Source organism: Myotis davidii, unplaced genomic scaffold, assembly GCF_000327345.1.
Source record: "Myotis davidii unplaced genomic scaffold, ASM32734v1 scaffold1036, whole genome shotgun sequence".
NCBI lineage: Eukaryota > Metazoa > Chordata > Mammalia > Chiroptera > Vespertilionidae > Myotis > Myotis davidii.
Window position 1 is genome coordinate 675,880 of NW_006287260.1, and position 14,247 is coordinate 690,126.

The 14,247-nt window shown below is 55.1% G+C and overlaps 2 protein-coding genes across 6 annotated transcripts; both read left to right on the forward strand.

Moving 5' to 3' along the window:
• Positions 1–2,749: 2,749 nt before the first annotated feature.
• On the forward strand, positions 2,750–10,001 carry FANCE (Fanconi anemia complementation group E). Of its 3 annotated transcripts, XM_015560848.1 has the most exons (9): positions 2,754–3,407; positions 3,961–4,005; positions 4,293–4,361; positions 4,632–4,775; positions 5,104–5,227; positions 5,404–5,482; positions 6,580–6,646; positions 7,900–8,025; positions 9,467–10,001. In XM_015560848.1, exons 1-9 carry the CDS (start codon positions 2,841–2,843, stop codon positions 9,566–9,568), a joined length of 1,323 nt encoding a protein of 440 aa, XP_015416334.1. In that variant the 5' UTR covers positions 2,754–2,840; the 3' UTR covers positions 9,569–10,001. The 3 variants fall into 3 exon arrangements, with proteins under 3 accessions (XP_015416336.1, XP_015416334.1, XP_015416335.1); XM_015560849.1 differs by lacking the exon at positions 3,961–4,005; XM_015560850.1 differs by lacking the exons at positions 5,404–5,482; positions 6,580–6,646 and having other exon boundaries at positions 2,750–3,407; positions 9,467–9,555.
• Positions 10,002–10,906: 905 nt separating this feature from the next.
• LOC102769975 (60S ribosomal protein L10a) lies at positions 10,907–13,426 on the forward strand. 3 transcript variants are annotated; one of them, XM_015560851.1, is made up of 7 exons: positions 10,907–10,992; positions 11,265–11,339; positions 11,415–11,495; positions 11,834–11,982; positions 12,531–12,703; positions 12,875–13,042; positions 13,225–13,426. In XM_015560851.1, the coding sequence occupies exons 1-7, from the start codon at positions 10,988–10,990 to the stop codon at positions 13,393–13,395; spliced, it is 822 nt and encodes a 273-aa protein (XP_015416337.1). In that variant the 5' UTR covers positions 10,907–10,987; the 3' UTR covers positions 13,396–13,426. The 3 variants fall into 3 exon arrangements, with proteins under 3 accessions (XP_015416337.1, XP_015416338.1, XP_006759085.1); XM_015560852.1 differs by having other exon boundaries at positions 12,531–12,610; positions 12,950–13,042; XM_006759022.2 differs by lacking the exon at positions 12,875–13,042.
• Positions 13,427–14,247: the final 821 nt, after the last annotated feature.

Genomic DNA, 14,247 nt, shown 5'->3' on the forward strand with positions numbered 1-14,247 from the left:
GGAGAGGTCCCGGAGAGGTCCCGGCGCGCGGGTACCGCATGGAGTGCCGGCCTTTGCGCGGTCAGAGCGGGGACCGGAGCCTGAGACACTGCGGCCGGGGTAAGCGAGTAAGTGTAAGTCAGTGGACTCAAGTCTATTTTTAAAGTCCTCACCCGAGGATGGTTATTGGTTTTAGAGAGAGAGGACGGAGGGGGAGAGAAACATGGACCGGTGGCCTCCCCTGCACGCCCAGGCCGGGGTCAGCCAGCACCTAGGTGTGTGCCCTGACCGACACCCCCAGCCTTCTTGGTGCGCCCACCAACTGGGCACCCTGCCGGGCGGCCCCAGTAGGTTTTGATAGCATATTCCATCTCTAAAAATACCGAACTCGTACCTTCAGCATAGGCATACTTATGTGTAAAGTACTTACGTGTTGAAGTACGTACGTAATAAAGTATACAAAAATTAAATTTTAAAGTGCGATAAATGCCAATAAATATCTGGTTGTGGTGGCTTTATATCATTTTTTCAAAGCATAACATACATTTTAGGGCAAGATCACTTTCCATAGGGATGGTGTTCTTTTTTATTTTTAAAAAATATTTTTATTGATTTTGGAAAGGAAGGGAGAGAGATAGAAACATCAATGATGAGAGAGAACCATTGATCGGCTGCCTCCTGCACGATCAATGGTGATCGAGCCGGAAACCTGGGCATGAGCCCTGACAGGGATGGAACTGTGACCTCGGTGTTCCTTGTTGATGCTCAACTGCTGAGTCACACTGGCAGGGATGGTGTTCCTTTTTTAAGAAATATTTTTTTAATATACATCTTTTTATTGATTTCAGAGAGGAAGGGAGAGAGATAGAAACATCAGTGATGAGAGAGAACCATTGATGGGCTGCCTCCTGTATGCCCCACACTGGGGACTGGGCCCACAACCCAGGCATGTGCCCCTGGGCGGAATCAAACCCGGGACCTTTCAGTCCACAGGCCGATGCTCTACTCACTGAGCCAAACCGGCGAGGGCCAAATAACATACTTTTTAAAAAGTGAGTGAGGTGCCACCTGCAGCCTCTAGGTTCTGAAGAGCCCGCCTTCCACTCTTGGACACCCCTACCTTAGAGTAGGCTGGAGTCGAACATGGAGGGCCAATTTATATATTATAATTTTGTAATAGCGTGACCGGCGTGGCTCCGTGGTTGAGTGTCGACCTCTGAACCAGGAGGTCATGGGTTACCGTCTCCATCCCCAGTCGGGGGCATGCAGGAGGCAGAAAGCAAATGATTCCCTCTCATTATTGATGTTTCTCTTTTTCTCTCTCTTCCCGTCCTCTCTGAAGTCAGTGAAAAGTGACTTGGATCCAAACTACATGGGTTTGAATCCCAAATTTTAAAAAAAATTTTTAATACCTAATTTCTTGTGTTTTAGATAAGTAGAAACATAAGTTCTTATATTTTCTTCCCACGCTCCACTTCAAATTTATTTCATGAGATGTGTCAAGAGATCTTTCAAAACCCCCAAATTGGAGGCTATAGAAATGTTTTCTAGCTGTCTGGCCTTTCCTGGGCAGAGTAGGGGGAGGGGAGACTTAACCCAAGATCACTGGATAGAACTGTACTTCAGTATCATTGGTTTCTTCCGTAATTCTATGTATTTTATACATTTAACAGGTTCTGATAAAGGGGTCCATGGACACAAAAAAGTTAAAAGCCCTTTAAATCGGGTCTTCCTCACCTCTGCTCCTAGGATCTTTCACCACAACGTGACCATCATTTTAACTTACACTCTAGTTTTCTCTCTTAGTGTTGTTTTCCACAAAGAAAAGATGCTTTCTCTCTCACACACACCAAGTCCCTGTGTGTGTGATGGTGCACAGCTCTGCAAAGTTGTGTATGGAGAGGAGCCGAGGCCTGCTGGGTGGTGGGCTGGATGCACCCATGACCTGCTTGCCTCCCCAACAAGCCGCAGGTCACACGGCATCTGGATCGGTGCCTTCACAACATGACAGACATCTGCACTGCTCCGTCCACAGCAGCCCTTGCTGATACCTGGACACATACTCTGAGAGTTAGGTCATTCAGTAAATGTGCACCAGGTGCCTGCGCGGGCTGGTGCCACGCTGGTGCCACGCTGGTGCCGGGCGCAGGAAGGCGAGCACTGTCTGCATCTCAGGAGCTCGTCGTGGTGGGAGGAGCATGAGAGCTGGACAGAGGCCACCCTGTGACTTCCAGGGCATGGCAGGTGGAGCACGGGGCCAAGGCAGCATTGCACGGCACCTTGGAGTCCTTTTACGTCTTTTTTCATGTAAAACAAGTGTGGGTCTATTCTAGAGGAGTTCAGCGTGAATTTTTGAGCTGGAGTAGGAAATGTCAAAGCGCAGAGCCAGCGTGGAATAGGTGCTCAGTGCACACTTGTGAATGACTCCCATGCTGTCCCCTCTCCGTCCACACTGACTCACAGGCACTGCCTCCCAGCCCGCTGTCTGTCCATTGCCATCGAGCCTCTAGCTCTGCCCAGTTTGCCTTGTGTTCCTCTCAATAGGATTCTTAAAAAAAAAAGTGTTTATTGATGGTTGGTTTGTTTTTTGAGAGAGAAAGGGAGAGGGAGAGAGAGAGAAACCTCGATATGAGAGAATCATTGATCGGCTGCCTCCTGCACACCCCTGCTGGGGATCGAGCCTGCAACCCGGGCATGTGCCCTGACCAGGGTTCGAACCCAGGACCTCTCGGTGCCTGGGATGATGCTCAGTCACTGAGCCATATCAGCTGGACTCAATAGGACTCTTAACTGTTTGCCTCCCTCTGCTGCCCAGGAAACCACTGCTGCTGCGATTGCCTCGGTTATGCCGGCGGAACCTGATGACCCTGCTGATGGCCGTTAGGCCGGCGCTGCCCGAGGACAGGCTGCTCCCTCTGCTGCAGATCGCCCGGCAGGACCCAAGCCCCGACCCTGACGCCTGGCTCCAGGCCCTGGGGGAACTGCTGCGAAGGGGTCTGGATGGTGGGGTCTCCACTGAGGGGGCGTCCCCACTGTCTGAAAGGTGCCAGCGTCAGCTCCGAGACCTGTGCAGGAAGCTGAGTCCAGGGGGCAGGAGGTTGAAGTTGACCCAGCCTCCAGACCCTGAAGAGGAAGAGGAGGAGGAGGAGGAGGCCAAGTCCTCCCAGCGGCCGGGGAAACGAAAGGAGCCCGAGGGAGAGCCTGCCAGGCCTGACGGGGAGAGGGCCCCCAAAAGGTTCCGGTGTTCGGAAGGGGTCGAGGAGGAGAGTCGTGAGGAGGCGCCAGCTGAACACGAATCTTTGGAAACCCTGGCAGATGGAGGAGACACGTCACCCACTAAGAACCAGCCTGAGTGCATGGAGGCTGCTCAGAGTCTGGGGGACACTAGGGGACCCGCTGAGTGTGTGGAGTTGCCCAAAGCTATCCAGGTACTGGGGTGGGAGGCTGGGTTTAGAGTGACCCCTCAGGAGTCGGGGGTTTAGTCGGGGCAAAAGCCTGTTGGGACACTCCTAGCTGGAATGACTAGCCCGTGGAGCAAGGGGCAGGAGCAGGGGGTTAAGAAAACGTAGTTGCTGCTCTGCAGACTCTGGGGAAGGGAGTTATGGGAGGTGGGAAACCCTTGAGCTAACGATTGATAACCTGAGGGTAAAGGGTAGTGGCCAGGAGGAGAGGCGCCAGAGCCACCCACCACCCCACCCCATGGGAGTGGGCCATGATGCCACATCCAGCCTGCCTCCCGCCCCTGGCTGGGTCTGCCCCGTTAGGGTGGGTGCAGAGAAGAAGGTGGAGACAGCAGGATTTGCACGGCCCTTGTCTCGTCTGAGTTCTTAAGCTCTTGTCATGGTCTAGGCTTCATGGTCTTGAATCAGCTTCGCCTACTAGCTCCCTCCAGCGGGGGCCTTCTCAGGACAGGGAGCCGGGAGTGGGCTTGGGGCCTCGCGGTGCGGGCAGCGGCTTGGTGGTGACTGAGCTCTCCTGCAGGACCAGGTTCCCAGGCTGCAGCAGCTGCTCAGGACCTTCGGGGAGGTGAGTGGCCCTGCCCTGCCTCCTCCACCTTCCTGGACCGCAGCCGTGCTGAGGCTCAGGGGGGCCCGGGCAGTGAGGCACAGACGGTTCGGGGTGGGGCTCACAGTGGAGAGCTGACGGTCACTGCAAGTCCCCTTGGGCCCAAGTGCAGATACGTCGTCGGGCCCCGACGGTTCCTCTTCTGGTAGCACCTTCGGGGTCCTCAGCCACCCACTGCCGTTGAAGGGGTGGCCTCGGTGGCTTGTCACCGTCACTCTGCCAGTCCTAATGTGGCTTTACCTCCCCAGGGGTTGGAGGGGTTGGAGGATGCTCCCACAGTTGAGCTGCAGCTTCTCCATGAATGCAGCCCCAGCCAGGTGAGTCCAGGAAGACCTGGCCCTGAGCTCCCATCCCATCTCCCCTGCCTTTTTCCATTTAGCTGTTTCCCTGCCTCAGAAGGACTTTGGGAGGGGAACTTTGTTGGGTTTGCTCTCACAGGCGGGGGTCACCCCGACTGGGTTTATTAGCCCTGACTCCACTCGTAGGGCAGCTCTCTCAGCCTTCCCTTCCCCTGGGGTGTCTTCGCCCTAGCCCTCTGCTGCCCCGTTGGCAGAGAAGCCGAGTGTCCCTGCCCTGCCACTCTGCAGGTGGACCTGCTCTGTGACCAGCTGCAGCTGCCCCAGCTCTCGGACACAGGTCTCCTGCGGCTCTGTACCCGGCTGCTGTCCCTCTCACCAGATCTCAGCCTCAGCAACGCCACTGTGCTGGCCAGGAGCCTCTTTCTTGGACGGGTGGGTGCATTGGGGTGCACGCAGACCGCCAAGCACCCTGGGGGAGAGTCTTGGCCCTCAGGAGGGTGCACTGGGGAGAGGGTGTCCCAGCCTGGCAGACAGCCTGGGGCAGGGAAGGGCATGGACCCCAGACCATCTACCCTCAGCTGATGCCTCCTTGAACCCCAGACCAATTCCAGAAGGATTGGGGAAGGGAGCTGTGTCTTCCAATGGTGGCTCCACGTGAGTCCTAGATAAAAGAACCATTCCCTCTGTAACATATATCACCATCTGACATACGTATCTGATAAACATGAATGAAATAGCATTTCCTCCCCCTCGGCTGTAGATTCTCTCCCTGACTTCCTCAGCCTCCCGCCTGCTCACAACTTCTCTGACCTCCTTCTGCGCCAAGTATACCCACCCCGTCTGCAGAGCCCTCCTCGGCCCCGTGCTCCGGGCCCCAGAAACAGGTAATTCCAGAGCCAGCCTTCCCCCCAGGGTGACCCTGGCAGAAGCTGGGTATTCAGTGAGTAAAAGCTGTACTTCCCTGACAGTGGCCCCTCTGATGAACTGAGCATGCTGTCCCTGCAGTCCTCTCCTCTCCTGCCGTTCCCCAGACTTCTCCCCTCCTCTGTCCTCTACCCAGGTCCAGCTCAAACGGAGTTACTGTGTAGCCTTATGAAGGACGAGGCCCTGGAGCCAGACAGGCAAGTGCTAATACTGGGGTGAGTATTCAGGCCTCTGTGTCCCCACTCCTCCCCTGGCCAAGTCTGTTTCTGGCATTCTGGAAGCCAACTGGGCACCAGGCTTGGTGCCTGAAAGACAGGAGGTGCCCGCCCCCCCTTGCTGTTATCTGAACCTGGCTTGTGCCTTCCCACCTGGGCCCATGCAAGTTGCCATCCTGTGCCCCTTCCCAAGCCCGGAGTTTGTCTTCCCTGCCAGGTGCTTTGCGGAATGCAGAGAAGGGCTGGTGGTCCTGGCTCCTGAGCAGTTGCCAGCGTAGTTGGAGATTGGCACTGTGGTTGAAAGCACTGGCTCTGAAGTCAGACAGACAGAGTTTCAAATCTCAACCTGGCATGTTTTTAAATGTGTCACTCAAACCGGTTATTCCATATCTCTGAGGCGCTCAGAGCTTCTTATGAAAAAAGGGGAATAATATTCACTCTGTAGGACTTTTCTAGCTGTTAAATGTGATAATCCATATAAAGACCTCAGTACAGTATTTGGCATTGAGTAAATGCTCAGAAATTGTTATTAAATTTGTATTAAAATTGGAGATTCAAGACAGAAATAATGAGTAGAAAAGACCCCATTGGACATCAACATCCTATATAATAAAAGGGTAATATGAAAATTGACCCTAACAGCAGAACGACTGGGAATGACTGGTCACTATGCCACACACTCACCACCAGGGGGCAGATGCTCAATGCGGGAACTGCCCCCGGTGGCCAGTGCGCTCCCACAGGGGGAGCACCACTCAGCCAGAAGCCCTGAGCTGCGGCAGCGCTAAGGATGTCCGACTGACAGGATGTATTCTTGACTCCTGGCTATTTTTCAGGGGGTCTTTGTATATCCTACCGCCAAATCCTTCACTGTCAGCTCCCAGGGTCTTGGGTTGTGGCCTGCCCAGCACTGAGTATGGGCTCTGCAGCAGTGACTACTGGGCAGCCGGCAGCATTAGGGGGGCTCTGGCTCATTCCTCTGGTGGCTGGGGATCTTGGCTGTCCCCAGGGCCTGGCCCTGCCTTGGGGTAGGAGTAGTAGCTACCCAGGCTTCAGTGGGAGGCTGGGCTTTACCCCCCGGGGCCTGTGCTTCGCAGACAGATCTTGGAGGTGCCCTGGCGGGAGCAGACTTTCCTGGTGCTGCAGTCACTCCTGGAGCGGCAGGTGAGCAGGCTGCCTTGGGGAAGAGGACAGAGAAGCGCTGCAGGGCTGTGGACGGGCGTGGGGCGCCCGCCGGTCCGATCCCTTTGGTGATGGAGGGTCAGGTAGGCCAGCTGCCCTGCAGCAGGGTGCCCCATGACTGTGGGAGCGTCCTGGGGCCTCAAAGGCTGGTCGCAGAGAGCTGACTCCATGGTAAATCTGTCTCTGCCTCTTCCTGGCTCTGTGGCCTTGGGGAGCAACGTTCTGATATGTGCGTTTCAATTAAGTTGTACTTCCCCTGGCTGGTAGTTCAGTGGTTAGAGCACCTACCTGGGCTGGAGGCTCGATCCGTGGCTCCACTTGTGGGAGGCAACCAATCGGTGTGTCTCTCTCATGTCAATGTTTCTCTCCCTTCCACTCTCTCTAAAAAGCAATGGAAAAATATCCCTGGGTGAGGATGAACAAAATAAATAAATAGTTTTCTTGTTGAATAGGTAATGAATTCATATCTTCACAATTTTAGAAGCTCAAAGAGGGAATAGTGAAAAATATTCCCCAGCCATCTACATGCCCTTCCCCGGGGTGAACCAGCGTTGTCAGCTTCAGGGGACCCTCCCAGAGATGCTTGTATTTACAAGGACACGTGTACAGATGTACTTTTCCTTTGTTTCTTGCACAGATGGTAACACCACGCTCAGAGCGCTGTATCTGCTTTATTCACTTCATATATATTTTGGCAATTTTCCCATCAGTACTTAAGATTCTGCCTCATCTGTTTTAACTTAGGTGATGGCCTAACCTCTCTCTGTCTAAGTTTCCTCATCTAAAGGGGAGTGATGATAGCACCCACCACACAAGACGGGTGAGGTTTAAGTGGGATAACTGGTGTGAAGTGCTCAGAGTGGTGCCTGATGCATAATAATGTTTATTAAGTTATTATTATGAAGAGCTATTGTTATGCTGGCAGTGCCGCCCTCTATGTCTTCAAGCACTGATCCAGGCTAGGGATCCTTGGCTCCCTTGGTCCTAATCAGACTTTGCAACGCTAGCCGCCATTTTCGGAGACCTGTGCGCAGGCTTTCTGTGCATTATCTCATTTAATCCCTTTCACAGGCTTCAGAGTGAGATTTTATGAGCCCCATTTTACAGAGGTGGACACTGAGGCTTAGTTTGGTTAAGTGATCTGCATAGGGTCACCCGGTTAGGAAGTGGTAAGAGTTGGGAAGTGAATGCAAGGCCTGTTCTTGTGCTGCTCTTCCCCCTCCCGATGTGTGCAGGTGGAGATGACCCCCGAGAAGTTCAATGTGTTGATGGACAGGCTCTGCAAAGAGGGGCCGGCCACCACTGCGTCCATGGCCTATGCCAAACTCATGCTGACAGTGATGAACAAGTATCAGGCCAATGTGAGTGCTGATGGGACCATGAGGGCTGCCCTGCTGCCTGGAACCTGCCATGACGGTCTACATCTGTTTGCCAGGGAGAAAACCCTGAATGTTAGCCAGGGAACCCACAAGTTCAAGCCTGGGACTAGGCAGTGAGACTGCTCATCCAGCCAACACCGCTGTGGGCCAGATGCCATATGGGAATCAACAGTGACCATATCACAGTCCTTGTCCTTAACTTGACCCTCTCCCCTAACACCGGGCTAGCACGAGGGGTAGGAGAGATGATAAACAGATCATTATAATATCCAGTAGGAGTCAGGTGAGAGTATACTTGGGGCTTTTGAGGACAGAGCAAGAGGGGGCAACTAAACCTTTTGATTTGGAACAGGCCTGTTGACTCTTAAAAGGTGAGTGGTAGTCAAAGGCTGAGGTGGAGGAAAGGGCATTCCAGGCAAAGGAAACAGTGTAAGCAGTGAATGTCTGAGGGGTACAGGTAGTTCATTGTAGCTGAGGCCTAAAAGTATGAGAGTTGATGGTGGTAGGGAGGAGGTTAGAGCTCTAAAATACCAAGAGCTAATACTTGCATAGCCCCTGCTACATCTTGGGCACCATTCTAAGCCCTTATATATGTTAACTCTCCTGTTTACTCCACGCATTAGCACTATGAGAAGATCTATTATTAGCTTCGTTTTATAGATAAGGAAGTTGAGACTCAGGTAGATGTAACTTGTCCAAGGTCACACTGCCAGGCCACGATAGCATCTCTTAGGGGCCCTGTAAGTTATTGTGAGAAACGTGACTTGATCTTGAAGGCCAGGTATTCTTGGCAGTTGGCCCTTTACCCTTTTCTTGCGAGTCACAGGCCCATTTGATGATTTGATGAAAGCTATAGCTCCTCCCTGGAAAATGAATATGTGAACACACATCTTAGGAACACGTATAGGAGACTGGGTCCTGGAAGGCGGGCCTCCGGTATGAGGCCTCGGGAGTTATCCCAGGGCCTTCAGCTGGAGGGACGGGGTCAGATTTGCATTTTGTAGAGAAACCTCTGGCCTCTGGAAGGAGGAGGGATTGGAGGGAAGATGCAGGGTGGAGACCTGCCGGGAGGTTGTAGCAACAGGTCAGGGAAGAAGTGTGGCCCAGGAGGAAGGGGGCAGCGCCGTTTCCTGTGTAGCCGGGAGGGTTGTGAGAGTTTATGAACTAATGCATGTAACGTGCTGCCGCGTAGGGAGCACTCAGCTGTCAGCTGTTACCCTGTGGCTGGCTTAGTGATGGGCAGTATGTGGCCCAGGTCCACCTGAATCCAAAGACAGCGAAATCATGAGTTCGATTGCTCGGGGGGTCCTTGCCTTCTTCCATCGTCCTCACCCCGGATTCCTCTCCTTTCTGAACAGGCGGGGGGTCACACGGGAGGGGAGGGATCAGCTGCCAGAGTCCTGACATTCTTCCTTCTGCCTAGATCACTGAGACCCAGAGACTGAGCCTGGCCGCCCCCCTGTTGCTCAACACCACTTTCCTGAGGAAGTCCCTGCAGGCCGCCCTGAGACATCTGGCCCCCTGACCTTCCACCCAGGGACACCAGCTTCCTGAAGGACACTCTGCCCTCACCCTGACCCTGGCCTGGGGTGAAGGCCGAACCTGGCCGTTCAGGCATCAACTGCCTCCCTGTTCCAGGCTGCAGAGAGGCCGTCTTGACCTCCCAGCCAGCAGGGAGGGTACAGGCCGAGGGGGCTGGATGAGCTGGTTTCCAATGGCTGCTGACCCTGGCTCACTCCTTGTCACTTCTGCCTCAGGCTTCGGCAACCAGCTCTCCTATAAGCCCAGCAACGTCACAGCAGACCCCTGTGAGCGAGTGATGCTCGGGGGACCCCTGTGCTTAGCACTCCGCACAGATCTCTTGTGCTGCAGTGCGTGTTATGATCCCCTGAATTGTTCTGACTTGAAGAATAATTTATCAATGGCATTTAATAAAAACCAGGAAGTTCAATAACGTGTCATTGGAAGCTGTGGCTGCCTTCCTATTAGCTCTGGTATTTGTTGAAAATTAACTCACCCCCACCCCTACCACCACTCCGCCTGCGCAGTGACAAGGGGTATCTTTCCCCAGTGAAACGTTCTGAGGGAGGTGGTACAGTTCGGAGGTTCATTCATTCAGTTCTGTGGGCCAGAGAGCCTGTGCTACCACCCACCCAACCCAATTAGCTGATGGGTAGGGGCGCGGCTTAGAGGTGGGAGGGTCTGCAATTGGGGAAGGCTTTTGGGGGGAAGACATTTGCGTAGGGATAGACTCCTGGGTTACTGTGGGCAGAGGAGGATGGGCCTGTTGAACAGGAAAGGGCAGAGGGGTGTCAACACTGCGGCCGTCTGTCTGACACCTTCATATTCCCATGGCCCTAGCGAGGCGCCCCGTCCGTAGGAAACGGCCGGTGGGTGCTACAGAGGAAGCAACTGCGGGGTGAAGGTTCATCACAGTGCTTTCCAGCGCTTCCCCGCTGCAGGCTTCCAGGGCCAAGAACACAGCTTTACCCACGAGTCCCTTCCCGCAACTCCCTGGGAAGCCGCGAGCCCGCCCGCACCCCCGCCGCTTAGAGCGAGATGAGGGAGAGGGCGGGAGTGAAGCCTGCTTGTGCGGCAGGTGCCTGAGGAAGTGGGCAGAGGAAGTCTGGGGGCAGACGTGCAGGAATCACCCTCTCCGCGGCCGTTACAATGCGCCTGAAGCTCAAGCCCTGGACCTGGCCGCTTTCTTACTAGCCTAGCAGCTGCTGGCGCAAAACGCAAAACGGGGTTGTCGGAGGGTGCCCCGGGGCGCAGCCCATCGGCGCCCTCCAGCGGCCGCAGACGGCGGCGCGCCCGGGGGTGGAGCGACCGACTGCGCTCGCCGGGGAAGCCGCAAGGTATCTCTCGCGAGAACAAGACCCGTATTTGAGCGCATGCGCGAACTGAGTTAGTCTCTTTTCCGGTTTTTGCGGCGCGAGGAACTATGAGGTGAGTGACATGTGGGGCGCTATCCGTTTGCATCCGCACCTCGGACGCCCCGGTGGGGATGGAGACCCTACGGGCGGCATCGGGGGTCCTTGCCCTTCCTTGGCTGCGGGGCATTGCCGGTCGGCCGCCGTCGGAACCCTCTTTGCGCGGCCTGCATCTGGTTCTCGGACTCACTCCGAACTGGGGTCCAGATCCCCCAGCCGCTCCGGCCACGCCGAGGGTGTCGGCCCGCGGCGCCGGGCCTGAGCGCCGGTCCTGCTTCCCTCTTGCAGCAGCAAAGTCTCCCGCGACACCCTGTACGAAGCGGTGCGGGAGGTCCTGCACGGGAACCAGCGCAAGCGCCGGAAGTAAGCCGGGTCCGCCGGGGGCGGGCGCGGGCGGGCCGGGGCCCCGGCGTCCGGCTAACTGGCACTTTCCCTAAGGTTTTTGGAGACGGTGGAGCTGCAGGTCAGCCTGAAGAACTATGACCCTCAGAAGGACAAACGCTTCTCGGGCACCGTCAGGTTGGCACCGCTCTGACCCCACCCAGCCCCCGTGCCCCGCTCTGCCCTCGGGGCTCCTGTTGCGCCCGAGGCGGGCAGACGCGCGGCACTGGCGAGCCCGGGTAGTCCGGACCCCCTGCTCCGGGCAGGCGCGGCCGGGCGGACCCCCACCCTGGGTCTTAAAACAAGAGGGGAGGCGTGGGGAGGCCTCGGCCGAGCCCGCCGGCTAGTTTGAGAGCCAGACTAGCTGCTGGCGAACGCGGACGCTCTGGGTAAGGCTCTGGCTGCCGCGGCCCCGGGCCCGTCCACCCGCCTGGACACCCACGCGGGGCATGACCTGCTCTGTCCCCAAAACGCAGGCTGAAGTCCACGCCCCGCCCCAAGTTCTCCGTGTGCGTGCTGGGGGACCAGCAGCACTGCGACGAGGCCAAGGCCGTGGACATCCCGCACATGGACATCGAGGCGCTGAAGAAGCTCAACAAGAACAAGAAGCTGGTCAAGAAGCTGGGTGGGTGGGGCGGGGTGAGGGGGCCGTTCTGGGGGCGAGGAGAGCGGTGCTCAGACCATTGGGCTTTAAAGTGAGGAGAGGGTAGAATTGTGGCCAAAAGGCTGTGCTGCGGTTGGCTAGGTTGATTTGGGAAAGTTCTTTTCCTATTTGCTTCGAGGGTTGAACTTTGGGCGGGAAAGAGGAGGCGGCGGCCTCTAGGTGGTTCAAACCCACGGTCTCCGTTCAGTTGTCTAGTCAGGTGCTGGTGTTCTGAGTTGGAATTTCTAGTTCAAGGTCCAATTTAATTTCCTCTGAGGCTCTGGCCTACAGTTGTCATGTAGCGAGAGGTGGGAAGGCAGGATTAGCCAGTGTTTTGCGTTGCCACATGGGTTGTGGGTCGGCCTGGCCTCTGATAGCAGATCTTAGGGGAATGTTGGGCCAGTACAAGTTCAGAGGGTGGAGACCCCCGAACTGGAGTGAGGAAGGGGTTGCAGAGTTGGTCCTGTGCTGGGTTGGGGTACAGAGTTCGTTTGGAGGCTGGCCTCCCAATGGCTTATTCTCCTCACCAGCCAAGAAGTACGATGCCTTTCTGGCTTCAGAGTCTCTGATCAAGCAGATCCCACGAATCCTGGGCCCCGGCCTGAATAAGGCCGGCAAGTTCCCTTCCTTGTTGACCCACAATGAGAACATGGTGGCCAAAGTGGATGAGGTGAAGTCCACCATCAAGTTCCAGATGAAGAAGGTAAGTTAGGCCACGGTCATGGGAGCCCAGCTCGCCTTTCTGTGATCCTCCGGACATGTGATTGTCGCTGAGCAGGGCTGAAGCTGGTCAGCCTGGGCCCAAGCACTGCTCGCTGGGGGGGACGGGCCATGCCATCTGCCACCAGCCTGACTGACCGTCCTCTGCCCACAGGTGCTGTGTCTGGCGGTGGCTGTGGGCCACGTGAAGATGACGATCCCACGAATCCTGGGCCCCGGCCTGAATAAGGCCGGCAAGTTCCCTTCCTTGTTGACCCACAATGAGAACATGGTGGCCAAAGTGGATGAGGTGAAGTCCACCATCAAGTTCCAGATGAAGAAGGTAAGTTAGGCCACGGTCATGGGAGCCCAGCTCGCCTTTCTGTGATCCTCCGGACATGTGATTGTCGCTGAGCAGGGCTGAAGCTGGTCAGCCTGGGCCCAAGCACTGCTCGCTGGGGGGGACGGGCCAAGGCAGGGCCATGCCATCTGCCACCAGCCTGACTGACCGTCCTCTGCCCACAGGTGCTGTGTCTGGCGGTGGCTGTGGGCCACGTGAAGATGACAGATGATGAGCTTGTGTACAACATCCACTTAGCTGTCAATTTCCTGGTGTCATTGCTCAAAAAGAACTGGCAGAACGTTCGGGCCTTGTACATCAAGAGCACCATGGGCAAGCCCCAGCGCCTGTACTGAGGCCCCACTAATAAACCATACTGCCCTGCGACCTCTTGTCTGCCTGTGACTGGGGGAGGGGCGAGGGCAGGGCCAGGGCTCCAGCCTGTTGCTCCCTGGTGTCAGAAGTTCATTTGGGGTCCTGGTCCATAGGGTCACAGCTGTTACAAATGAAGTTTGGGTTCCTAGGTGTTGCTGATGGGAATAATCCACAAAACCTGAGAAATTGGTCTAATACATTGGAACCTTGGTTCTTGAACTAATTCATTCATGAGGACTGTTCAAGAAGCAATTTGTTCACATTGTATGCGGGAAACATGTTTTACATTGACTGTAGGTAGTAGAGCGTGGGACACATTACACTTTTTATAGACTAGCGGTAGAACGCGTAAAGTTATCGTAATTTTACTGAACATTGCCATTTGCGCAAAAAATTAGCAAAAATGGCACGTGCCACCTGTTAGCGCACAATAAAAGCTACCTGCAAACAATGTGTTAACCAAGCTTCTCCCCATTAGACAAACATTTATCAAACCACCCCCACTAGCCTTAAACAAATAACTTTCAGCACTCATTCTGTGTGGTGCAGCGCTTTTGCTGTTCCACATTTGTCTGCAAAATGGGTAGGATCAGGCTGCAGAAACTTCCAGGCCCTAACCTGCCCCTTTCCCTTACCTATTGGTGCCAGTGACTTGGTATACTGGGAAGTACCTGTGATTAAACCTTTCACTTGAATCTGCTTCATTTAACTTTGGTAAATAAAGGCCAGCTCAAACCACCAGTTTTTTAAATATAGCCAGAACCCATCCACCAGTTTATTTCGGAGAAGTGAGAAGCACCCATGGGCTGCTTCCTGCACATTTCCTTTTGGTG